Below are 25480 nucleotides of genomic sequence, written 5' to 3'. Positions count from 1 at the left end.
AAACAGCAGAAAGAGGATCACCCTTGGAATTCAACTGGAACGAACAGAAGCACGTGGTTAGTTTAAAATACCCATTCATTTTAAAACGGAAGCTGAATTCATACACACCAATGATCACGATGTTTTTTTTTTATTTAACATCTTACTTTGCGAGACCTTACAATTAAAAATTCTAGAAAAGTTAAAATATCGCAACAAAGTATGAAGACGTTGCATTGGCCGGGAATCGACCACTGGGACTCGCGCGTGGAATTCTGCCACCGAAGTAGCAATTCTCAGCAGGGAGGGTTTTAGTTTGGTTCAACTTTTGTTGAGTGCAGTAATCAGACATTTTAATTTCACGTAAAAAAAATTCTTCCACACAATTCTGAAAGTCTTTGCCACCGCCCCCCCCCCCCCCGCCACATACATTATTTTCAACTTGTATCTATTGAATATTTCAAGTTACTGTACTTGTGTCCGCGTTGTTAGTTAGGGCATGTAAAAAGAACGGCAAGTCCACATCTTGACGGGCAATCACCAATGTCGCGAACAGCTAGCCGTTTGCAAGTTGTTTTTTCCAGCTCCATTGATGGAGCACCCAAATAGAAAGGGCAATTAAAATATTCGAATCCTGATAAGCTCCAGCCACTGTGCCACGTCTCCACTTTAACACCCACATTATCGTCAAATCGTTCTTATTCAATCTGTCCATTTGTGGCCACGTTCCGTTTCAGGGAGTGTAAAAAAAAAATGCGAATTCCACAAGGCAATGAAAGACGGTGGGCCGTATTCTCTGGAATAAAACCTCTTCACGTTATTCGGGAATTTTAAATCATTTTAGGGGAGATGCTGTTTTATAATCCGCCACCAAAAATGTGTAGACGTTTGAAATAAGAGTCGCGTTACTATTTTGTGACAACCGAGCACGAGTTTGGGGTGCGTTTTACTTCATCCGGAGCGTCCCACAATCCCGAGAATACGGTAACTCTGCAAGACATGTCTCCACGTGGCTCCTTCCAGGATGCAGCGCGGCTCCGCAGCCTCACGCGATTTAGCGCAAAAAACTGCGTGTCTCTGATTGTTGAATTACCATCAGATTTGAAACGGAAGCGTATTCGTACACATTGCCCAGTTGTGATTGTTGATATCTCTGTGTGTGTGTCTGTGATCTCTCTCACAGGAAAAAAAGACGTCACTTGCTGATTGCTGATGCGTTAGCAGCCATGCAAAAAGCACGAACTGTATAAGTAAAAAACACAACACTTTCGTCAATAACATTGTGGCCTCAAAATAAAATAAAGGCGATGTTTTGGGCAATTAACCTTCTTCAGAACACGTGAAAAGGAATATTCATTGCCTTTTTATCATATTATGACCTTAAGAAAAATATCAACAAAAACTCGTTGCATTGGCCGGGAATCGAACCCGGGCCTCCCGCGTGGCAGGCGAGAATTCTACCACTGAACCACCAATGCTTCACGTCAACCCGTCGATCTTCCACCTCACTTATGGCCATCAACATTCAATGTAGGCCCTGCAAGCCTGTGTTGGTCGCCTGTTCAATCTCCCAGTGCGGCACGGTTGCAGTTACATCCGCCAAGTTGGGGGGGGGGGGACTCTCCAACGTCTGTGTGTTGAGTACAAAGACCAAATACCGACTCGAGCTCCGTCTGATGGTGGTGGCTCCTTCAGCCAGCAGTGGAATGAGCAAGGACATTGCAGGGGCTGCGCCTTTACCCACGCCTCGTGTATTAACTGTATTGCAATTAACATACACGCAAAAAAAATCAACACTTTTAAAACAAAAAATATACGGTGGCCATAACTGCGGCCTTAAAGGGACAAAATATATATGATTGGCGACGTTTCGGGAAATGCCCCCTTCACAGCTCATAAACAGAGACGCCAGAGAGATCGAGTGGATGATGAGGGTTGGACATCTGCACTTAACACCATGATGTTTTAAATGTTGCTTGATTAAATTATATTAAATTGGCGTATAAATACAGTGGTAGTTATATTCTTGGTTCTTTCGGTAAAATCACGTAGAAGGGAAATAATGAAAATAAAACAATACAATTCTCACGACGTCTCGATTGCAACACAAGCAATCATCATCAGGCGTGAAAACCACAGCAATCAAATGTTTTGCTGTAGTTGTCACACCTGATGATGATTGCTTGCGTTGCAATCGAAACGTCCTGAGCATTTTATTGTTTAATTTTTATTATTTTATTGTTTCCCTTCTACGTGGTGACTTTACCGAAAGAACCAAGAATATGAATCCCTGCAGTCACGAAAGCTTTAAAACAGTGGTAGTTAGCTATTTGTACCTAATTAGTGACTTGTTACCCCCTGCAATTACGTATGAAACGTAAAAGGACATTTAATTAAAAATATATAACTCGTTGCATTGGCCGGGAATCGAACCCGGGCCTCCCGCGTGGCAGGCGAGAATTCTACCACTGAACCACCAATGCTTCACACAGCTCCTTTGTTTATTGAGATTTTTGTTGATAACCAGGGATCAATGGGACTGAACTTGAAAATATCGCAAAGAAAAGGCTCAGCGAGGAATATCCTCGGAATTTAACTGAGACAGAAGGCGCGCACGTGGATTCTTTAATTCTTTAATACTTTACTAAAATACAAGTTTAATTATACGATGCACTTTAACAAAAAATCCGCTGCATTGGCCGGGAATCGAACCCGGGCCTCCCGCGTGGCAGGCGAGAATTCTACCACTGAACCACCAATGCTTCACACAGCTCCGTTGTTTATTGAGATATTTTTGTTGATAACCAGGGATCAATGGGGCTGAACTTGAAAATAGCGCAGAGAAAAGGCTCAGCGAGGAACATCCTCGGAATTTAACTGAGAGACAGAAGGCGCGCACGTGGATTCACTAAAACATTCACAAAATGTGTAACCGGATTTACGGTCACAGTTTTAAATACCCATTTATTTTAAACAAAATCTGCGTTCATTTTTTTTCTACATTATTCTCCGCAAGACATGCAACACAAAAACAAGACTAAAATACAAGTTTAATTATACGATACATTTAAAAAAAGAATCAGTTGCATTGGCCGGGAATCGAACCCGGGCCTCCCGCGTGGCAGGCGAGAATTCTACCACTGAACCACCAATGCTGCACACAGTGTTATCACTTCATCCAACTACATGTAGAGCTATTCTTAGCTCTTCATATATATCTAATTATTTTATTGTTTCCCTTCAACGTGACTTTACCGAAAGAGCTAAGAATATGAATAACTGCAGTCACGAAAGCTTTAAATCAAAATTTTACATGTAGAGTTGTTGTGACTTCCTGTAGAGTCCACCAAAAGTCATTAACTCCACCATCCAGCAATAGGATTGATTTGTTGATCATGGCCAGAGGCTTATGCTTTTTTTATTCAGTAAAAAAAACAGACCTTAATATTCCAAGAGCATGTGAATACGAGACGGTGCTCATTCCTTCCGATATTAGCAAGTTACTGGAGATACACACTTTTACAAATCGAGTTAAATATTACCCCATGGCATTAAATCTCAAATGCCGTGAAACTGACTAGTCAGCAAAAGTTATATAAGAAACCGTGAAGTCGTGCAAAGCCTTGGTGGTTCAGTGGTAGAATTCTCGCCTGCCACGCGGGAGGTCCGGGTTCGATTCCCGGCCAATGCAGGCAATTTCTATTTTAAAAAATAGTTTTCCTCTTTTTTACATGACAGGTGAAAGGTAGATAACAGTGGGGAGAAGTTAAAACATAAGTGACCGTATAGATAGTTATAGGAGTGCCTACAACTGGTGCAAGAATAGGTGAATAAAGTGTAAGCAGGTGACTTGTTATAACGTGTCGGTGTGAGTAATCTTTGAGTACACTAGACTATAGTAATAGGAATAAGTGCAGAATCACCGAACGGCCTTGTTATGATGCGCCACGAAGAAAGGCCATTGCTCTAAAAAAAGACCTCCTCTTATACTTCTTTTTACTTGAGGATACCACGCAGTGTTGTTGAGGGACCGTGTTGGGTTTTAGGGTTTTTGGTAAAGTCGCGTCGTAACCAGGGGCCGGATTAAGGTTCTGAGGGACCTAAGGTGAACAGGAGGGCAGAGTTTAATGATGTATAGGTATTACACATTTAAAAAAAAAACATGTATGAAGTGATCAACAATATTTATTTACCGCCTGGAATCGAATTACTAAGTAATACACAACACACATTGCAATTCCTTACAGGTGAGTCACATGCTAAGTGGCTGATTATTGATCTATTACATAATTGTATTACACCTACACCACCACCACCACCTCCGCCTCTGATCTCGAATCCTGATGGGGTTCAACAATGACGACGTCATCCTGCACTAGTTAAGACCGGAAGCAGGTGGATGGCTTCACTACTCTGGCAAATAGCACGAAGATGCTGGATGTAATTTTCAGCGAAACGTCGTACTCAAATTATAAATGTTATGGATTCACTCTTCAACACACCGGTGGGCTAAAATCCTAATATATAAACATCCAGCTCTGTGATTGTCATTCTGTCATTCTGTGGCTAACGCGGCACGGGTTGTTTGAAATGCGTCACGTGACCGGGACCAAGCAGCCAACCAACGCTTGGCGGGGCTATAGAGGGGGCGGGTGAAAGTCCGCATCGAACCAAACCCCCAGCAAGGCCATCTACTTAACGACGAGAGGAAATTCACACGAAATGTCGTTTTCAATTAAGCATTACAGATGTAAAATGATATAAGCTTTTAATGAAGAAACGAAATTATCTAATTCAAAACACAATACAATTCAAAACATGTTTCCATTTTAAAACTTCAAAACGGAGCATCGGGTGCTTGCGTGAATGCGTCCTTCATGTGCAATTTTTTTCGTGACATTCCTGGCCGAAGGCCGCAAATGATTATGAGGGAGCGCCATAGGCTCTCCCGAACAACCCCTAGTAGTGAAATATTTGTCTTTTGTCAACGTGACACATTTTTTACTGATTGCCCGTGTCGGGTGGTGGAGGGTTGCGACACATTTAAAAATAACGCGATCTAACCCAAACACCTTTATTATGAAATATATTCGATTCAAGGTAAATTGTATTCGACATGCATTGTCCCATCCTCCCCGCGCCTCCGATTAGCACGGTTAGCTACATACGGTGCAAAATAAGTTCTACATCCATACATGCAAATTCAAGAAACATAAAATCACTCACTCTACCCATCACACCAAAACATTCCCTATCTTTAGCTGCTGTGTCAAAGTGCGTGAATGCCGTCATTGTAATTCAAAGATCTAAAAACAAAGTTCCGATTGCCACCCCACCGTCGTTCAACATGGAATAGAGGGCCTACAAAATGACAGCCTTATGGCATTGTATTCTTTGGGTCTTTCGGTAAAGTCACGTAGATAGGTTGAAAGAAAATATTTTTTAAAAAACGACGACGTTTCGATCACAACACGAGCGATCGTCATCAGAGGACAGCTGCTGAGGCAGACTGTTTCAAAGGTTAAAAAAAGGTTTTTAAAACCTTTAAAACAGTCTGCCTCAGCAGCTTGTTTGTTGTCTTTCCCCCGCACCTCCGATAAGCACGGTTGGCTACGTACGGTGCGAAAGAAGTTCAACCTACAGTACATATTTTTTTATTTAAAGGCTATCCACTTACACAAACACAGAGACAATTTCAACCGAGAAGATGGGTTTTGGCTTAGCAATCTTTGGAAAGATTTGATCAACCATTTCGGGTCTTCTTCTTTGGTTCTTTCGGTAAAGTCACGTAGAATGAGAATAAAATAATAAATTGATACAATAAAATAACACAATAATATTCTCACGACGTTTCGGCCACAACACAAGCGGCCTTCATCAGGTGAAGGGACGAGACTGTCTGGAGGACAGCGCTATTCTTGGTTCTTTCGGTAAAGTCACGTTGAAGGGACAGTCTCGTCCCTTCACCTGATGAAGGCCGCTTGTGTTGTGGCCGAAACGTCGTGAGAATATTATTGTTATTTTATTTTATCAATTTATTATTTTATTCTCATTCTACGTGACTTTACCGAAAGAACCAAAGAAGATGAATCCTTGCAGTCACGAAAGCTTTAAATCAATTCATTTCGGGTCTTAATTGATTGTTCACGCTTACGGTGGCTTTCAGACAGCATACATTAATTTTTCGTCTCCCCCCTCCTCTTTTCAGAACATAGATGGACTCGTCCATCTAAACAAACTGTCAAATCGCTATCCGTGGTGCTAACGTTTAAAAATAAATAAATAAATAGATAGATACAAACCGCCACTTCATTTAAAAGTTTCTTGCCATTGGTTTTCACACCTGATGATGACTGCTTGTGTTGCAGTCGAAACGTCGTGAGAATTTTATTGTTTTATATATTTTATAATTTTATTGTTTCCCTTCAACGTGACTTTACCGAAAGAACCAAGAATATGAACTACAGTACATACTTAAGTAAAGACGATGCCTATAACTGGAGATCTCCCAGCTTGGCAAGGCCTTCATCCACCAGTGCAACAATCGTGGCTGCTGCTGATGATGATCGTGATGGCAGGCAAAACAATGTCCATTCCTCAGGTGAAACCTCACCGACTCTCAACTCCTTCTAGAGGACGCTTCACCCATGGGATGCTTGACCGAATCCCACATTAATGTATAGCAGGCGGAATCTGTAGGTGGACCGGGACGTCACGAACGCACACCAGCAGATTGCTGTTATAAGGGTGCCGCGGTGGCTGGGAGATGTTCACTGCCTCGCCTGGTGTACAGGAGGTCGTGGGTTCAATCCTGACACCTGTATATGTGGAGTTTGCGTGTCTCTCTCTCTCATCATCATCACGGTGGTTAGGAGATGTTAACTACCTCGCCTAGTATACAGGAGGCCGTAGGTTCAATCCTGACACCTGTATATGTGGAGTTGCGTGTCTCTCTCTCTCATCATCACGGTGGCTAGGATATGTTAACTACCTCGCCTAGTATACAGGAGGCCGTAGGTTCAATCCTGACACCTGTATATGTGGAGTTGCGTGTCTCTCTCTCTCATCATCACGGTGGCTAGGAGATGTTAACTGCCTCGCCTGGTATATAGGTCGTGGGTTCAATCCTGACACCTGTATATGTGGAGATTTGTGTGTCTCTGTCTCATCATCACGGTGGCTAGATGTTAACTACCTTGCCTGGTACACAGGAGGCCGTAGGTTCCATCCCGACCCTGACACCTGCTCAGTAATCTCTGCCTGGTAAGTTAAAACACAGCTTAGTTTAATTTGAAATTTTAAGCGACTTATTTACCTTTCTTATACTTTTCACTCCAATCGTGTTTCTGTGTTGTTGTTGTTACGCTCTGACCTGCCCCTACTAGATGTCTGTGAAAAAGAGCTTTAGAGATCACCGGATTCCTCCCGTATAGAAATTCTGATTCCCGATTCTGAGCAATCCGTACAGACAGATCATCAACCTCCTCGCTCTGCTACGCTGCACGTGGCTGCCCGTTATCCAGGACTGGAGGTGGCAGCAGCAGCAGCAGGGGTTGGTCGATCACTGCACACACCAATGTTGCAATACTCCCTTCCCGTGGGTGTCGAGGATGCTGTGCCATACCGCGGTTTCGCCAGGAATATGCGGCACAGCAAGCGTGAACTAATCTCCACTTTTTAAATGTTGTGGCTTGGCTCACCAGCACACCGGTGTGCTGTACTAGTGACGAATTGGTCACGTTCTGTTTACGTGACAACCCTTACTAGTTGGCTGTGTCGGGTGGTGGTGGGGTTTAAACGACACATTTATATATTTACGCGATTCACCGCAGTGGTCAGTGCGGGTTGATGAAGAGCGTGCCCAGGTTTCTGATTGGACATCCCCTTCCGCTGACGCCAGCCGTGGCCGGGAATCCAACTCGGGTGACCGAGCTCACAGAAGTGCGCCCGCTCGCAAAACAGACGCCGCTTCGGAATGCAAAAAAACCGCAAAAATCGTTCAAAAAAAAACCTTCGCATACATCCTGTATTTTACAAGGTTACATGCACAGTTTGGGCAAACACACGTGACACAACGTAGGCGCCCCATGGTGGTCGAAATTCGACACTGATGAAGGTTGGTTACACCAATACGGTGGCATTCCTTGTGTTCAGACGGGACATTGAGCTGGTCCATGCTCTCGTCGCAATCGCGGCAGGGGAGAGACAGCACGGGGCCTGATGCGTAGCCTTCAACTGCAGTTGATGCCCCCAGGGTCTGGGATGCTATTGCCAATAAACTGCAACTTGAATCACTACCTATGAGATCTTCACTCGAAACTGCTCTAGAGGAGTTGTACACCCCTAGCTGCCACTGCTATTCAGTGGCCTAAAATGTGGCTCTGGATTTTGGTGTTATAATTTATTTATGTAGTTTATTGTTAAAAATTCGGTCACAGTCCCTATGATTACCGTTACATTGCATTTATGGCTTTTATTTTGGTGATTTCGAAAACGTTTTTTGTTTTTTGGCCATGTTTTTGTTTATTGTAGTACGGAGTTAGACTGATGGCCTTAATCTTAGTTGTCTTGTGGTTGTTGTTATTTGACTTGCATCCCACTGGGATTTTTGCACACAGTGTTGGTGTACGGTGCTATTTCAGGAATATTTTGATTGTTTTTTTTCCCTGGATTTTCTGTTTGCACAAAGTCACACAAAGTCACTTTAAGATGTTTTCTTGTTCATGTTTTTTGTTTGTTGAGGTTGCACCCGATTCAAGAGCCGAATGGCTCACAGGGCTATACCCAATAAATAAACCAAATAAACTATGAGTTAAGCGAGAAGCACCTATGAAGGCCAACACGGCCCCACAAGGTGGGTGGGTGGCCAGCGCCACGCGCGGCTACCTTTGTCTCCGCAGTACTGATGTTCACACACACACACACCGCACCAGGTACTCATTTAAGGCCGAGTCGACCTAGGGGAGGCCCACAATCGCTTCAGACATTCGCCACTGCTCTTTGTCGAACTCGACATGCCAGGTCCATTGCACAGCCACGTGAGCCACTGCATCAGCGCTCCAATCGCGACAAGAGCAACAGCCGCGATTCGACACGAATTAGTGGTGCTGACATCACCACGGCGCTTGCGCCAGGCTAGGTGCACTTCCCCGCAACGGCTATAGACACACAAAAGACAAAGATCCCCCATATAGCCTTAACAGACTGTAGGGGCAAGTGCTGTTAGCGAGTACCTATGAAGGCCGGATCGGTACACGAGGGGGTGGGTGGCCAGCACCACGCCCGACCGCCTTTGTCTCCCTAGTGGCAATGTTTAAACACCGCACCAGGTACTCATTTGAGGCTCAGTCGACCTAGGAGAGGCCCGGGACCGGTTCAGATAATCGTCACTGGTGTTGGCCGTGAGCGGGAACCGAACCCGGGTCGCCAGGTTCATAGCGCAGCGTAGCGCTAACCGCTACACTACCGCTCCCCACACACACATTCACATGCATGTCCTAACTAACGCTGCGTTCCAGAATGAATGATTACATTGTCATCAATGATACATCTCTTAATAAACACAGCCATATGCAAACCAAAACATGCTACATTGTACATATATAGTAAGCATCGCCATTTGATGACGGCACGAATGAAAAATAAAAATGTAAACTGCAAGGTGTTTTTGTTGTTTGTTAACGCCCTCAAGTTATGTTGAGAATCGGACGGACGTCAGACAAATTGTTTGTCGATGCCGCTGCCGCCGCTGCTGCCGCTGCCGCGTTGGCAACGGTGCACAGGCACGTGGAGCGAAACGTCGGGCATCGCGGTTGACTCAACAAACGATGACTTTGTCAACGAGGTCGTCCGCCTAGTCTCAAGGACGTCTTTACAGGTTTCACTCGCTCGAAACTTCGCCTCGCTCGTCGTGTAACGTTTTGACCCGTCCCTACTGGACGTCTGTGGGGGGGGGGGGGCTGGTCGGAATAATAAAAAAAGCCAGCTTCATAGCTCATCGGATTCCTCTGGTATTAATAAAGAGTTCTGATTCTGTGTGAAGTTCTTTCGCAATGCACATAGCAGGCCGTGCTAATCGGATTTTTTTTCTCTCTTTAGATACTTGAGACCAGTGAGCCCGGACACAACCTATGAACAATAAACATTTTATTTTTACTGAAAAAAATCCTTTTTTATTTTACCAGGTAAGGCCCACTGAGCCATATAGCTCTTTTTTGTTTAGAAGCAACCTGGCTATCGCAAATGCCCAACGAAGTGGCCTATCACGTGGACATTTATAGCAGCCAAATATTTAAAAACGCATGTTTCTAAATGTGGACGGAATGACCGGGGGAGAGACCCTGAGAAAAATCATTGTGACTACGGGGAGGGAGGGAGGGAGGTGGGGGAGGTGTGGGAGGGAGGAGAGGGAGGGAGGGGGAGAGCGAGGGGAGGGAGGGGAGGGGAGGGGGGGGAGGGGAGGGAGGGAGGGGAGGGGAGGGAGGGGGGAAGGGAGGAGAGGGAGGAGATGGAGGGAGGGAGAGAGCGAGGGGGGGGGCAAGGCAGGGAAGGGGGGGAGGGAGGGAGGGAGGGGGGGAGGGAGGGAGGGGGGGAGGGAGGGAGGGAGGGGAGGGAGGGAGGGGAGGGGGGGAGGGAGGGAGGGGGGGAGTGAGGGGGGGGAGCAAGGCAGGGAAGGGGGGAGGGAGGGAGGGGAGGGAGGGGGGAAGAGAGGAGAGGGAGGAGACGGAGGTAGGGGGGAGAGAGGGAAGGAAGGGGGGTGAGTGAGTGAGTGAGTCTGAGGCTCAGGCAGGAGCGTGTGGCTCAGTCGGCGCGCTCGTCGCTGAACCGCTGGAAGTGCAGCGAGAGCGGCGCCTCCTCGCCGTCGTGCCGCCGGTAGCGCCACTCGTCGCGCGTCACCACGTAGGCCACCGCGGCACCAAACCCGATCAGTGCCAGGCCCAGGCAGTTGGCGAGGATCCCCTCCGCCGGGTACTCGCCGTACCGGTCCCTGTGGACCGAGCCGGCAGCGACAATCGTGACAGTGGCAAGCAACGCGCAAACAACAACAACCGTGGCAACCGGCACAACCGACAAGCATAGGAACCAACGCGACCTTGGCAAACAACACAATCGTCACAACAAACGTAAACAACCATAGCAACAAACGCAGACAGCATCACACCCAATGCAACACGCGCGCGCCGGTGTGTGTGTGGGTGTGTTTGTGTGTGTGGGTGTGTGGGTGTGTGGGTGTTTGTCTGTGTGGGTGTGTGTGTGTGGGTGTTTGTGTGTGTGGGTGTGTGGGTGTGTGTGTGTGGGTGTTTGTGTGTGTGGGTGTGTGTGTGTGTGGGTGTTTGTGTGGGTGTTTGTGTGGGTGTTTGTGTGTGTGTGGATTTTTAATTACATTTTTCGGTCGTGGTTTAGTGGTAATTTATTGAAGGTGGAGGGGTTACCAGCCCCTCGCACCCGTCCAGAGCCCCCATTTAGCCGCTGTGGTGGTTACAGATTCCATGAGGGAAAAGGCCAATCGGAATTGGCACTCCCCCCCTCACCACGAGGAGGTGAGGGGTTGTTTTACCAGCTCACTCAGAGGAGGAGTTGGAGACGCTGCTGCTGCTGCTGAGACTGGAGCGTGCCACTAAGAGGTGGGGCCTTACCATCAGCCCCACCAAAACTAAGCACCTGCCTGGGTATTTTGTACCATCGGGCACTCCACCCCCACTACTCCCAATCGGTGATGGGGCAGTTGTGGAGAGAGTGGAGAGTTTCCCATACCTGGGCAGTGTGCTCATGACCGGCTCCGGTTTAACAGCAGAGGTCTCACTCCGAATCAGTCGAGCGGCATTATCTTTTCATCGGTTGCGTAATGCTGTGTGGAAGCTACCTGGTCTGTCGTTCCGCACGAAGCTTCGGGTCTTCTCGGCCACAGTCATTCCTTCCCTTCTCTACGCTTGCGAAACGTGGACCCCCCCTAATGGAACATCTTCGCCGGTTAGAAACATTTAGGCTGGCCTGCTTACGATCAATCCTGTGTTTAACCAGGCTGGATTGTGTGAGGAGCTCACCAATCCTCGAAAGATCTGGACAAAGTCCCATCGGTGAGCTTCTCTGGCAGGCAAGACTGTGTTGGCTGGGTAATGTAGCCCGCATGCCCAATCACCGCATGCCCAAACAGCTTTTGTTCGGCCGGATCGAGGGGGCTAAATGGGCCTGACATGGGCTAGAGAAGAGATGGAGTGATGTGGTAGGAGAATGTGGAGCTGAGTGGACTTGCCGATGACTGGTACCAGCGGTATCAAGATCGGCCTCTGTGGAGGAGTTTCGTGAAGGACGCTACTGGGCAGTTGGAGGCAGTCGCCCTCCAACAACAACAGAGGGCGGAGGAGCGACACTCACAACAACGAGCGGAGAGCCGGGTGGCTAAAGCACAGCAGGTTGGCACAGTAGGGGGCACAGATGGTGCATCAGCCAGCCATCTCAGTCAGTCGACCCGTGGCACCTGGGTCTGCCCCATGACCTCCTGCCAGCGGGCGTTCGACACTCCACGTGGCCTCAACGTGCACATGGCCTGGCACAAGCGTCGTGGTGACGTCACCGCCACTTAGTGGCGAATGGCGGTTGTTATTGTTGTGGATGTTTGTGTGTGTGGGTAGTGTAGCGGTTAGCGCTAGGCTGCACTACGAACCCGGCGACCCGAGTTCAATTCCCACTCACGGCCAACACCAGTGACGATAATCTGAACCGGTCATGGGCCTCCCCTAGGTCGACTCAGCCTCAAATGAGTACCTGGTGCGATGTGTAAAAATCGCACACTGGGGGAGACAAAGGCGACCGGGCGTGGTGCTGGCCACCCACCCCCTCGTGTGTGCCGTGCCAGGCCTTCACAGGTGCTGCTCGCTAACAGCACTTGCCCCAACAGTCTGTTCCAGGCTACACGTGGGGATCTTTGTGTTGTGTGTGCGCGTGTGTGTGCGTGTGTCGGGGTGGTGGTGGTGGTGGTGGCGGCAAGGGCACACAACCCTATGGCGTAGATCAGCTTCTCGGTGAGACCCATCGTTGCCGTGGCGACGGAGAGCACGAAGAGAGCGAGGCCGAAGAAGGTGTGGATGGAGCGGTAGGCGGAGCGCGACTCCGGCGCTGCCCGCGGGAAGAGGAAAAAGCCGAAGCCCAGCAGCCACTGCAGCACCGAGGAGAAGACAACGGAGGGGACACGCAAAGATCCGTCATTTGAGATCAGTTGACCACGGTCGCTCCAAGTTTCCGTCGTACAGACGCCAAACGCTGGCAAGCCGGCTGCTCCGCTATCCGCTAGTCTCTATAATGGGCCGCGGTGAGACGAGACGCCGCTGGTCTGTTAACGGCGGCTCTCCCGCACACAAAGACAACGGCACGTCCGCACGAAAGGTTGATTTTTGGGCCGGATCGCGCGAAAATAGGGACGCTTCGATGAACCCCGCCACCAGCGGATGCAGCCGCGGTGGCGAGATGTTAACTCCTTCGCTTGGCATGCAGGAGGTCGTGGGGGGTTTGTTATAACGTGACAACCCCTTGCTGATTGGCTAAAAAACTAAAAGCCAAACTCGTCTTTGGTTCTGTCGGTAAAGTCACATGGAAAATTAAATCAAATGAGTAATAGAATACGACGTTTCGGTTGCAACACAAGCAACCATCATCAGGTAAGAAAGGAATGATGAAACACAGACACGGGAACAGCATAGGGAGACACACATGCAGAGAAAGACATACAGAGAGAGACACATGCAGAGAGAGAGAGACATGCAGAGAGAGAGACACATGCAGAGAGAGACACATACAGAGAGAGACACATGCAGAGAGAGACACATGCAGAGAGAGACACCACAGAGAGAGACACACGCAGAGAGAGAGACATGCAGAGAGAGACACACACAGAGAGAGACACACACAGAGATACACGCAGAGAGAGACACATGCAGAGAGACACATGCAGAGAGAGACACATGCAGAGAGAGACACACACACAGAGAGACACATGCAGAGAGAGACAGATGCAGAGAGAGACACATGCAGAGAGAGACACAGAGAGAGACACATGCAGAGAGACATACGCAGAGAGAGACACATGCAGATAGAGAGAGAGACATGCAGAGAGAGACACATGCAGAGAGACACATACAGAGAGACACATGCAGAGAGAGACACATGCAGAGAGAGACACATGCAGAGAGACACATACAGAGAGGGACACATGCAGAGAGAGACACATGCAGAGAGACACATACAGAGAGACACATGCAGAGAGAGACACATGCAGAGAGAGACACATGCAGAGAGAGAAACATGCAGAGAGAGACACATGCAGAGAGACACATACAGAGAGACACATACAGAGAGACACATGCAGAGAGAGACACACACATACAGAGAGAGACACATGCAGAGAGAGAGAGAGAGACACATACAGAGAGAGACACATGCAGAGAGACACACACAGAGAGAGACACATGCAGAGAGAGACACACACACAGAGAGACACATGCAGAGAGAGAGACACATACAGAGAGAGACATGCAGAGAGAGACACAGACAGAGAGAAACACACACAGAGAGAGAGACACATGCAGAGAGAGACACACAGATAGACACACATGCAGAGAGAGACACATGTAGAGAGAGACACATGCAGAGAGAGACACATGCAGAGAGAGACACGTGCAGAGAGAGAGACATGCAGAGAGAGACACAGACAGAGAGAGACACACACAGAGAGAGACACACATGCAGAGAGAGACACATGCAGAGAAAGAGACACATGCAGAGAGAGACACATATACAGAGAGATACATGCAGAGAGACACACACATGCAGAGAGAGACACACAGAGAGACACACATGCAGAGAGAGACACATGTAGAGAGAGAGACACATGCAGAGAGAGAGAGACATGCAGAGAGAGACACGTGCAGAGAGAGAGAGACATGCAGAGAGAGACACATACAGAGAGAGACACAAACAGAGAGACACACACACAGAGAGACACACACAGAGAGAGACACACACACAGAGAGAGACACACAGAGAGACACATACAGAGAGAGACACACACAGAGAGAGACACATACAGAGAGAGACACATGCAGAGAGAGAGACACATACAGAGAGAGACACATACAGAGAGAGAGACATGCAGAGAGAGAGAGACACATGCAGAGAGAGAGACACATACAGAGAGAGACACACACACAGAGAGAGACACACACACAGAGAGACACACACAGAGAGAGACACACACACAGAGAGAGACACACAGAGAGAGACACATACAGAGAGAGAGACACACACACACACACAGAGACACACACACAGAGAGACACACACACACAGAGAGAGAGACACATGCAGAGAGAGACACATACAGAGAGAGACACACACACAGAGAGAGAGACACATGCAGAGAGAGAGACACAGAGAGAGAGACACACACAGAGAGACACACACAGAGAGAGAGACACACACAGAGAGACACACACACACATGTAGAGAGACACACACAGAGAGAGACACACACACACAGAGAGACACATGCAGAGAGAGACACACACACACACAGAGACACATACAGAGACACACACACAGAGAGACACACACACACACAGAGAGACACACACACAGAGAGACACACACACAGAGAGACACACACACACACACAGAGACACATACATCGGCGGACACACGCTCTCGACGATGCAGTTGCGCCGAGTCCGCCAGACCGAGTGTCGTGCACCTACACGCAGAATGTCAACCCCCTGTCACCCCCCCCCCCCCCGGCTCCGTCCCTGCACGCAGGGCCCTCTAATTCGTTAGCGACAAGCAACCCGGGCCCAGCGTGGGGGGGGCCCTTCACCTGCTGATTGGAACGTCTCTGAAAAATATGCTTCAGAGCTCATCGGATTCCTTTTGCAGTCTTGATGAACATTTCCGATTCTATCCCATGGGGGTGTGTGGGTGGGTGGGTGGGGGGGAGGGGGGGGATGGGGGGGGGGCACGCCACGATCACCTGCACGAAGTAGAGGATGACCACGCCCAGGCCGCACCAGCTGTGCAGGCTGTAGAGGTGTGGGAAGCCCTTCGTCTGGTGGAAGTCGAACACGGCCACCAGTCCTGCAAGGCGACATGCGTCAAAGATAAAGACAGAGGTCCCCGCCCACCACCATCCCCACTTCTATAGCCTGTAACAGACTGTCGGGGGCAAGTGCTGTTAGCGAGTAGCACCTGTGAAGGCCGGCACACACGCAAATATACACACATACACGTACAAAGATCTCCCGCGTAGCCCGTAACAGACTGTCGGGGGCAAGTGCTGTTCGCGAGTAGCACCTATGAAGGCCGGCACGGCACACGAGGTGGTGGTGTGGGCCTGACTTGAGGCTGAGTCGACCTAGGGGAGTACCCAAGACTGGTTCAGATAATATATAATCGTCACTGGTGTTGACCATGAGCGGGAATCGAACTCGGGTTGCCGGGTTTGTAGCGCAGCGCGCTGACCGCTGCACTACCGTGAGGAGCGTGACACACAGTCACACACATACACGCACGCGTGCCACCCGGGATCACGATGTGACTCCATCACTCGCTCGCTCGCTCACTCATTCACTCACCCACTCACCACACTGCTTCTTCCCTCGCCCTGTTCCATTCTGGAATTCCCTCTCAGGTCATTGTCGTCGTTGTCTTCGTCGTTATCGTCCTCGTCATCATCGTCGTCGTCATCGTCATCTTTGTCATCATCGTCGTCTTCGTCGTCATCATCATCGTCGTCGTCATCATTCTCGTCATCATCATCGTCGTCTTCATCGTCATCATCATCGTCGTCTTCGTCATCATCGTCGTCATCATCATCGTCGTCTTCGTCATCATCGTCGTCATCATCATCGTCGTCTTCGTCATCATCGTCGTCATCATCATCGTCGTCTTCGTCATCATCATCGTCGTCTTCGTCATCATTGTTCATCGTCATCATCGTCGTCTTCGTCCTCGTCATCATCGTCGTCTTCGTCATCCTTCTCGTCATCATCATCGTCGTCATCGTCGTCATCGTCCTCGTCTTCATGGTCTTCGTCTTCATCTCTTTGCTCCCCCACCCCCGCAAACCCCCCCCCCCCCCCCCCCGCATACCCAGCTCTTCCCATGCTGTAATAACCTCCCTCAGTTCAAGAAATGTGTTCCACCTTTGTACATTAACGACTCTGATCACAGTTCCTGCTTGTTGCCGGCCGCTTGGCGATTCTAGACCCTTTGGGGCCTGCGTGGTTCGTCAAACCGGAGTTTAAAAACAACAACAACAACAACAACCCTCGTGTGATATCGCACGTTTCACTAGGCCTCAGCAAGGTAAGGTCAAAGGTTAAAAGCAACGGGCCTACCTGGACCCTACCTTTGACCCTTACCCCATACAAATTACCCGATTACAGGGTAATTACTGTGGCACTACTACACATGAACAAGGTTTGTAACAGGGTAATTACTGGGGCACTACTACACATGAACAGGGTTTATAACAGGGTAATTACTGGGGCACTACTACACATGAACAAGGTTTATAACAGGGTAATTACTGGGGCACCACTACACATGAACAGGGTTTGTAACAGGGTAATTACTGGGGCACTACTACACATGAACAGGGTTTGTAACAGGGTAATTACTGGGGCACTACTACACATGAACAGGGTTTATAACAGGGTAATTACTGAGGCACTACTACACATGAACAAGGTTTATAACAGGGTAATTTCTGGGGCACTACTACGCATGAACAAGGATAATAACCGGGTAATTACTGGGGCACTACTACACATGAACACGGTTTATTACAGGGTAATTACTGGGGCACTACTACACATGAACAAGGTTTATAACAGGGTAATTACTGGGGCACTACTACACATGAACAAGGTTTATAACAGGGAAATTACTGGGGTACTACTACACATGAACAAGGTTTATACCAGGGTAATTACTGGGGTACTACTACACATGAACAAGGTTTGTAACAGGGCAATTACTGGGGCACTACTACACATGAACAAGGTTTATAACAGGGTAATTACTGGGGCACTACTACACATGAACAGGGTTTATAACAGGGTAATTACTGGGGCACTACTACACATGAACAGGGTTTGTAACAGGGTAATTACTGGGGCACTACTACACATGAACAAGGTTTGTAACAGGGTAATTACTGGGGCACTACTACACATGAACAGGGTTTATAACAGGGTAATTACTGGGGCACTACTACACATGAACAAGGTCTATAACAGGGTAATTGCTGGGGCACTACTACACATGAACAAGGTTTGTAACAGGGTAATTACTGGGGCACTACTACACATGAACAGGGTTTATAACAGGGTAATTACTGGGGCACTACTACACATTAACAAGGTTTATAAAAGGGTAATTACTGGGGCACTACTACACATGAACAAGGTTTATAAAAGGGTAATTACTGGGGCACTACTACACATGAACAAGGTTAATAACAGGGAAATTACTGGGGTACTACTACACATGAACAAGGTTTATACCAGGGTAATTACTGGGGTACTACTACATATGAACAAGGTTTGTGACAGGGCAATTACTGGGGCACTACTACACATGAACAAGGTTTATAACAGGGTAATTACTGGGGCACTACTACACATGAACAGGGTTTATAACAGGGAAATTACTGGGGCACTACTACACATGAACAGGGTTTGTAACAGGGTAATTACTGGGGCACTACTACACATGAACAGGGTTTATAATAGGGTAATTACTGGGGCACTACTACACATGAACAGGGTTTATAACAGGGTAATTACTGGGGCACTACTACACATGAACATGGTTTATAACAGGGTAATTACTGGGGCACTACTACACATAAACAAGGTTTATAACAGGGTAATTACTGGGGCACTACTACACATGAACAGGGTTTATAACAGGGTAATTACTGGGGCACTACTACACATGAACAGGGTTTATAACAGGGTAATTACTGGGGCACTACTACACATGAACAAGTTTTGTAACAGGGTAATTACTGGGGCACTACTACACATGAACAAGGTTTGTAACAGGGTAATTACTGGGGCACTACTACACATGAACAAGGTTTATAACAGGGTAATTACTGGGGCACTACTACACATGAACAAGTTTTGTAACAGGGTAATTACTGGGGCACTACTACACATGAACAAGGTTTGTAACAGGGTAATTACTGGGGCACTACTACTATGAACAAGGTTTATAACAGGGTAATTACTGGGGCACTACTACACATGAACAAGTTTTGTAACAGGTAAATGCTAGGTAGAGCTCTTTATTCATCTCAATTTTAAATGAAGGCCACTGACTGCGCCATGGAGCTTTTAGCGAGCGGTAAACAAGGTGTTTACGGTAAACAAAGTGTTCACAGTAAACAAGGTAGTAGGTAAACAAGGTGTTCATGGTAAACAAGGTGTTTACGTTTCGATTTAAAGCTTTCGTGACTGCAATGATTCATCTTCTTTTGTTCTTTCGGTAAAGTCACGTAGAATGAGAATAAAATAATAAATTGATAAAATAAAATAAAAGTGACCTGGCCACAAATGATAGCTCAACGAAGTGGCTTATCATGTGGACATTTATAGCAGCCAAATCCTCGTGACGCAAGTTGATTCTCAATGTCGGAGAGAAAAACCCCGGGGGCACCTGGAGGAAAATCCACGCGACCACGGGAAGGACACGCAAACTCTAAACATCCAGCAGGCATCAGCGTCGGGATCGTACCCACAACCTCCTCCGTACCAGGCGAGGTCATCAACATCTCCAAGGCACCCAAGGAAGCCGAGCCGAGCGGCTACTCGGCATCAAGTGAATCGATTTGCGGTGACCCGGGTCACCGTCGTGATCCGGGGGTGCCAAAACCTCCATAACTCCGAAACCAGAAGGCCTATGAAGACGTGGAGATGTCACTGAGCCCGACACGCAACGCCAAATATGGAAATAAAAAAACAAACGCAAAACACCCATAAACAAGGGGGGCTGCTGGGGTATTTGTGCGTGGCAACGGCTGTTTATCGCTTGTTTCGAAAGTACATCAGGATGCTGGTCTGGTCATTCCCCAGCACGTTGTGCTTCTTACGGGGGCGGCCACCCCCCTTGTCTTTGGGAGCGAGACCACTTGGGAGGCAATGGCGCACCAGGCGCTCTCTCGGTACGGCCGGCGGTCACGGTCGTGCTGGCGGGATCGACATCGTCGTCTTCGTCATCATCCCTCCCAGCGTCGCCCTCCGGCAGGACATCGTGGTGGTACCAGCGATGCTCCCAGAAAAAAAAACCTTAAACGATGCCCGGCCCACCAATATTTTTCGATTCAACTACGCGAGAGAGCGAGAGAGGGAGCAACCCAATTGAGGTGCTGAAGTACCGAACAGCGCGAGCCGAGGACACGTCAGAGTGCCGCCCGTGTAACGGACGATTTGTCCCGTGATGCAACACCGCTAGCACAAGCTGGACTGGAATGACTGAACCACAATACCTTGGTGATCTCGTCAAACAGCATAAACCGTGACCACGCCAACTCCGCTCGTCGCAGCAGCAGCAGCAGCAGCAGCAGGAGGAACAGCAGCAGGAGCAGCAGCAGCAGGAGCAACAGGAGCAGCAGCAGCAGGAGGAGCAGCGACTTTTGGCTAGCCATTGAAATAAGACGGTGGTCACCGCATCGCGCTTTCAGATGCGCTTCTGCGGCCGTCTGGAACGCTCTTTCTCCTTCCGATATTGGGAAGCCACTGGAGATACGCCCCCCCCCCCCCCAAACTACGACCAGGCCTATCCCAACCCCTCCTCATCAATCCATCTTGCTTTACTGCATCAAAACTACAATAACCCAATTCTTTATTTCAAATTACGACCATGCTATGTACAATTGTATAATTGCTGTAAAGCGCCTTGGTGAAGGCGCGATATCAATCTCATTAAGCTAAGATGAAATCAATCATCTAGATTGACAAACACATTTCCTTAGGAGTGATTTTTGTGTTCAGCTTGTTGTCCTTCCCTCCGCACCTCCGACGAGCACGGCTGGCTCCAGCACAGCACTGAAGGAGTTCGACGTACATACGTACGTACGCGCATTGAGCGCGAAGACGCTCGGTAGCGGAGGCTCACCGATGATGGCGGCGATGAGGGCGCCGACGTGAACGATGCCGTGTATGATCTTCACGGACTTCTTCACCTCGTTCCTGAAGATCCTGAAGATGAGGATGGCTGTCGGGAAGCAAGGAGTCGCACAAAGACGAAGATCATCCCCCCCCCTCCCTCTCCTCCTCCTCCCGCTCAGCCCACCCCGCGCAGAATTCAACAGACTACGGATGCATTTGGATTTTTACGCGATCGAACCCAAAAGAAAAACCTTCATCATGGATACCATCGATAGTGAAAGCCTACGTGTGAAACGTCCCCCCCTCCGTGTTAAACTTTAACAGGCGGTTGGGGAAAGTGCCGTTAACGAGCAGCACCTGTGAAGGTAGGTGGCCAGCACCATCCCAGGCCAGCATTGCCTCCCCAGACGAGGGACCGAGTGAGCGAGTGAGGGAGTGAGTGAGGGAGCGAGTGAGGGAGTGAGTGAGGGAGCGAGTGAGGGAGTGAGTGAGGGAGCGAGCGAGCGAGGGAGTGAGCAAGGGACCGAGTGAGGGAGCGAGCAAGGGAGCGAGCGAGCGAGCGAGCGAGCGAGCAAATCGGTAGGCGAGGGGCTCGTGCGGATCGGCGGGCGTGCGGGGCGAGTGGCCACCTTCCCCGTAGAGGAACACCATGCCGATGACCATGCACAGCGGGTGGACGTTGAAGAGGAGGTCGCCTTCCCAGGCGAAGCCGCCACGGAAGTACGCCGTCCACACGGCGCCGAGCGCCACGCACAGCAGGCCCAGCAGCTGCGACGTGGCCACGAGCCACGGCAGACGCCGCAGCGCGCCGCCCGGCGGCTCCGTCTCCTCCATGGATGGGCCGACCCTCGCCGCTGCCCCCTCCTGCCGACCGCTGCCGCACTCACCACACCCACCACCACCACCACACCCACCACCACCACCACACCCACCACCACCACCACACCCACCACCACCACCACACCCACCACCACACCCACCACACCCACCACCACCACCACCACCACCCACCCGCGCCTCGAAGCCCACAATGCCCGGGCCACTGCTGTCAGGGCCTGGCACCGTCGGGGTCTGCCCGCTCCGTCGTTCTGCCTTGTCTGTTCGTCGTTGTTGTTGTTGTCGTCGTTGTTGTCGTTGTCGTTGTTGTTGTTGTTTTCTTCCGGCTGGATGAATTTCTTGCTTTGTACCGTCTACGGGAGTGACAGAGGAGACAAAACCAAGGCAAGGATCCCACGTATAGCCTGTGACAGACTATTGGGGCAAGTGCCGTTAGCGAGCAGCACCTGTGAAGGCCGGCACGCCACGCGAGGGGGTGGGTGGCCAGCACCGCGCCCGGCCGCCTTTGTCTCCCCAGCGGCGATGTCCGCACCCCGGAAACCGGGTGCTCATTTGAGGCCGAGTCGACCTAACAGGACCGGTTCAGATAACCGTCACTGCGTGTTCGGCCGTGAGAGCGGGAATCGAACTCGGGTCGCCAAGGTTCGTGGGGCATCGCGTCGACCGTTGCACCGCCGCTCCCCACCCCATCACCACCGGCACTGCAGATGATGACACGCACACTCCCGTCATTGAAGGCGATCACACCATGGTGCGATCACCACGATCACACCATGGTGCGATCACCGCGATCACCATCGCACGGTCTGGCGGGTTTGCAAAACAAAAAATTTCCGCGCATGTAAATAATAATAATGATAATAATGATAATTAAAAAAATATATATTTTGGCTCTCAGTCAACTCCGCAAATTCTTTGTGGCTGTTACCATCAAAAACAAACACTCCACGGGGGTCGTCTCACACCCAGCGCGATGACGAGGGCCAGCAACAATTGCCGTGAAGAGCAAAGTCCCGACAAGCGACGCGCCCTCGAGGCGATGTCACTGAATGCCGGCAGACCGGTTCCCCTGTTGGGTGAGCCCCCCCCCCACTCCCTGCCCCCCAGTCCCCACCCCCTCCCCACCCCCCCCGCCCCCCCAGTCCCCCAGCCCCCCCCAGCCCCCACCTCCTTCCCAGGTGTTCGCACGCGGGGACTTTAGCCATCGTCTGTCGAGTCAGCGCTGCCTCGCCCACCTGGGTCTGCCTCCTGTCAGCGGAGTCGTCAACATCGGCCTCTGTGGAGGAGGAGGCTCGTGAAGGACGCTGCTGCTGCTGCTGGGCAGTGCCAGGCTAGGTGCACCTTGAGGAGGCTGCTGGGCAGTTTGGAGGCAGTTTGCCCTCCAGCAGCAACAACAACGGAGGGCAGAGGGAGCGACGCTCACAACAACGAGCGGAGCGTCGGGCGGATAAAACGCAGCAAGTTGGCACAGTAGGGGGGGGTTACAGCTGGCGGTGCATCTGCCGGTCATCTCGGTCAGCCAAGCCATGGCACCTGCTGGGTCTGTCCCGTGACCTCCTCCTGTCAGCGAGCCTCTGACACTTCACGTGGCCTCAACGTGCACCTAGCCTGGCACAGGCGCCGTGGTGACGTCACAATCACTTAGCGGCGAATGGCTGGTAGTGATGGTGTGTGGTGGCGGTGTGGTGTAGGTAATGACGGTGTGTGGTGGTAGAGGTCATCGTGTGGTGATGGTGGTGATTGTGTGTGGTGGTGGTGACGGTGTAGTGGTGGTAGTGGTGGTGGTGTATGGTGGTGTGTGGTGGAGGTGATTGTGTGTGTGGCGGTGTGTGTGGTAGTAGGTTGTGGTGATGGTGTGGTGGTGATTGTGTGTGGTAGTGGTGACGGTGTGTGGCGGTGGAAGTGATGGTGCGCGATAGTGATGGTGACAGTGTGTAGTGGTGGTGTGTGGTGGAAGTGGTGGTGGGGTGTGGTGGTGATTGTGTGTGGTGGTGGTGATTGTGTGTGGTGGTGGTGATGGTGTGCGACAGTTGTGTTGATAGTGTGTGGCGGTGTGGGTGTGTGTGGTAGTGGTGACGGTGTGATGGTGACTGTGTGGTAGTGGTGATGGTGTGATGGTGATGGTGCGCGGTCGTGGTGGTGGCAGTGTGTGGTGGTGGTGTGTGGTGGTAGTGGTGGTGGTGTGTGGTGGTAGTGGTGGTGGTGTGTTGTGGTAGTGGTGGTGGTGGTGTGTGGTGGTAGTGGTGGTGGTGTGTGGTGGTAGTGGTGGTGGTGTGTGGTGGTAGTGGTGGTGGTGTGTTGTGGTAGTGGTGGTGGTGGTGTGTGGTGGTAGTGGTGGTGGTGTGTGGTGGTAGTGGTGGTGGTGTGTGGTGGTAGTGGTGGTGGTGTGTTGTGGTAGTGGTGGTGGTGGTGTGTGGTGGTAGTGGTGGTGGTGTGTGACAGTTGTGTTAATAGTGTGTGGCGGTGTGTGTGGTAGTGGTGACGGTGTGATGGTGATTGTGTGTGGTAGTGGTGATGGTGTGGTGGTGATGGTGCGCGAACGTGGTGGTGACAGTGTGTGGTGGGTGGCTGTGTTTGGTGATCGCGGTGATGGTGCCAAGCCTCTGGTTTGACCTCTGCCTGCATCCCGCCGTGAGCTCTTCCGAACCCAACCGCAAACCGAGACCACAAACCCTCACATCTCCCTCATCCCTGAGGACTCACCCCAACCGCTGAACATACAGTGCACGCATCACTACACAATCAAAACAAAGATCCCTTCACTTGAGGCAAGATCTGTTCGCGAGCACACATTAAGGCCCGGCACCTTATGGCATGTGGGCGAAAACCAGGTTACTGGAGAGGAAACGCACGCGCGCGAAAGGGGAGAACGCTCGATCCCATGCAGAAGAGACAGACGATACTTAGTCCGAACTTTCCTTCTCCTGGCGAGCCAGGGTGTATGTCTAATATATATGACAACACCTCGACGCCGCCCATGGGAAGGGAGATATGTTGCGGCATTCGTGTGGGTGATTTGACAACTCTCCTACTGCCAAGCGTTCTTTAGTCAAGGCGCTACGTTTGCTTCGTGCGTGAACAATCAGCAGAAACTGGGCGGAAAGCGCATATACTCCGTGCATTAACCCCCCCCCCCCCCCTCCATTAGAATGCCGCGAAGCGTACGTTGTTGCGGCCAGCACTATGATGCTGTTCTGTGCTACTGTGTTGAACTTCTTTCATACCGTACGTAGCCAACCGTGCTAATCGGAGGTGTGAGGGATAGACAACAAACTATGGGTCTCTGTGTGAGTCTATGGGTCTCTGTGTGAGTCTATGGGTCTCTGTGTGAGTCTGTGGGTCTCTGTGTGAGTCTATGGGTCGCTGTGTGAGTCTATGCGTCTCTGTGCGAGTCAATGCATCTCTGTGTGAGTCTATCAGTCTCTGTGTGAGTCTATGGGTCTCTGTGTGAGTCTATGGGTCTCTGTGTGAGTCTGTGGGTCTCTGTGTGAGTCTATGGGTCT

At 50.1% G+C, this 25480-nt stretch overlaps 1 protein-coding gene and 5 non-coding genes across 10 annotated transcripts in view; 1 reads left to right on the top strand and 5 right to left on the bottom strand.

Annotated features, from left to right (window-relative positions):
- Window positions 1–1386: 1386 nt before the first annotated feature.
- Window positions 1387–1457, bottom strand: TRNAG-GCC (transfer RNA glycine (anticodon GCC)). Its single transcript has one exon. It is a non-coding gene; the product is annotated as a tRNA-Gly (tRNA).
- Window positions 1458–2391: 934 nt separating this feature from the next.
- TRNAG-GCC (transfer RNA glycine (anticodon GCC)) lies at window positions 2392–2462 on the bottom strand. The gene has a single exon. It is a non-coding gene; the product is annotated as a tRNA-Gly (tRNA).
- Window positions 2463–2670: 208 nt separating this feature from the next.
- Window positions 2671–2741, bottom strand: TRNAG-GCC (transfer RNA glycine (anticodon GCC)). The gene has a single exon. It is a non-coding gene; the product is annotated as a tRNA-Gly (tRNA).
- Window positions 2742–3063: 322 nt separating this feature from the next.
- TRNAG-GCC (transfer RNA glycine (anticodon GCC)) lies at window positions 3064–3134 on the bottom strand. The gene has a single exon. It is a non-coding gene; the product is annotated as a tRNA-Gly (tRNA).
- A 465-nt stretch (window positions 3135–3599) lies between these two features.
- TRNAD-GUC (transfer RNA aspartic acid (anticodon GUC)) lies at window positions 3600–3670 on the top strand. The gene has a single exon. It is a non-coding gene; the product is annotated as a tRNA-Gly (tRNA).
- Window positions 3671–10616: 6946 nt separating this feature from the next.
- LOC116954731 (transmembrane ascorbate-dependent reductase CYB561-like) overlaps window positions 10617–25480 on the bottom strand; it is a 32024-nt gene continuing 17160 nt past the window's right edge. For 3 of the 5 annotated variants that reach the window (XM_032975490.2, XM_032975489.2, XM_032975493.2), the window contains exons 2-7: window positions 22152–22330; window positions 21770–22004; window positions 21148–21246; window positions 15995–16098; window positions 12978–13135; window positions 10619–10966 (exon numbers count right to left, since the gene is read on the bottom strand). In XM_032975490.2, coding sequence (XP_032831381.1) covers window positions 10780–10966; window positions 12978–13135; window positions 15995–16098; window positions 21148–21246; window positions 21770–21974 — 753 coding nt within the window. In that variant the 5' untranslated portion in view covers window positions 21975–22004; window positions 22152–22330 and the 3' untranslated portion in view covers window positions 10619–10779. Of the gene's footprint in view, window positions 10967–12977; window positions 13136–15994; window positions 16099–21147; window positions 21247–21769; window positions 22005–22151; window positions 22331–25480 lie in introns of all 5 variants that reach the window. The other 2 variants (XM_076052494.1, XM_032975488.2) reach the window with 2 other exon arrangements.

The sequence above is a fragment of the Petromyzon marinus genome, chromosome 56 (assembly GCF_048934315.1).
Source record: "Petromyzon marinus isolate PM22_M1 ecotype Great Lakes invasive population chromosome 56, UKy_Petmar_22M1.pri1.0, whole genome shotgun sequence".
Lineage (NCBI taxonomy): Eukaryota > Metazoa > Chordata > Hyperoartia > Petromyzontiformes > Petromyzontidae > Petromyzon > Petromyzon marinus.
Note: the sequence above shows the minus strand (reverse complement) of the source record. Positions and strands in the feature narration are given on the sequence as shown.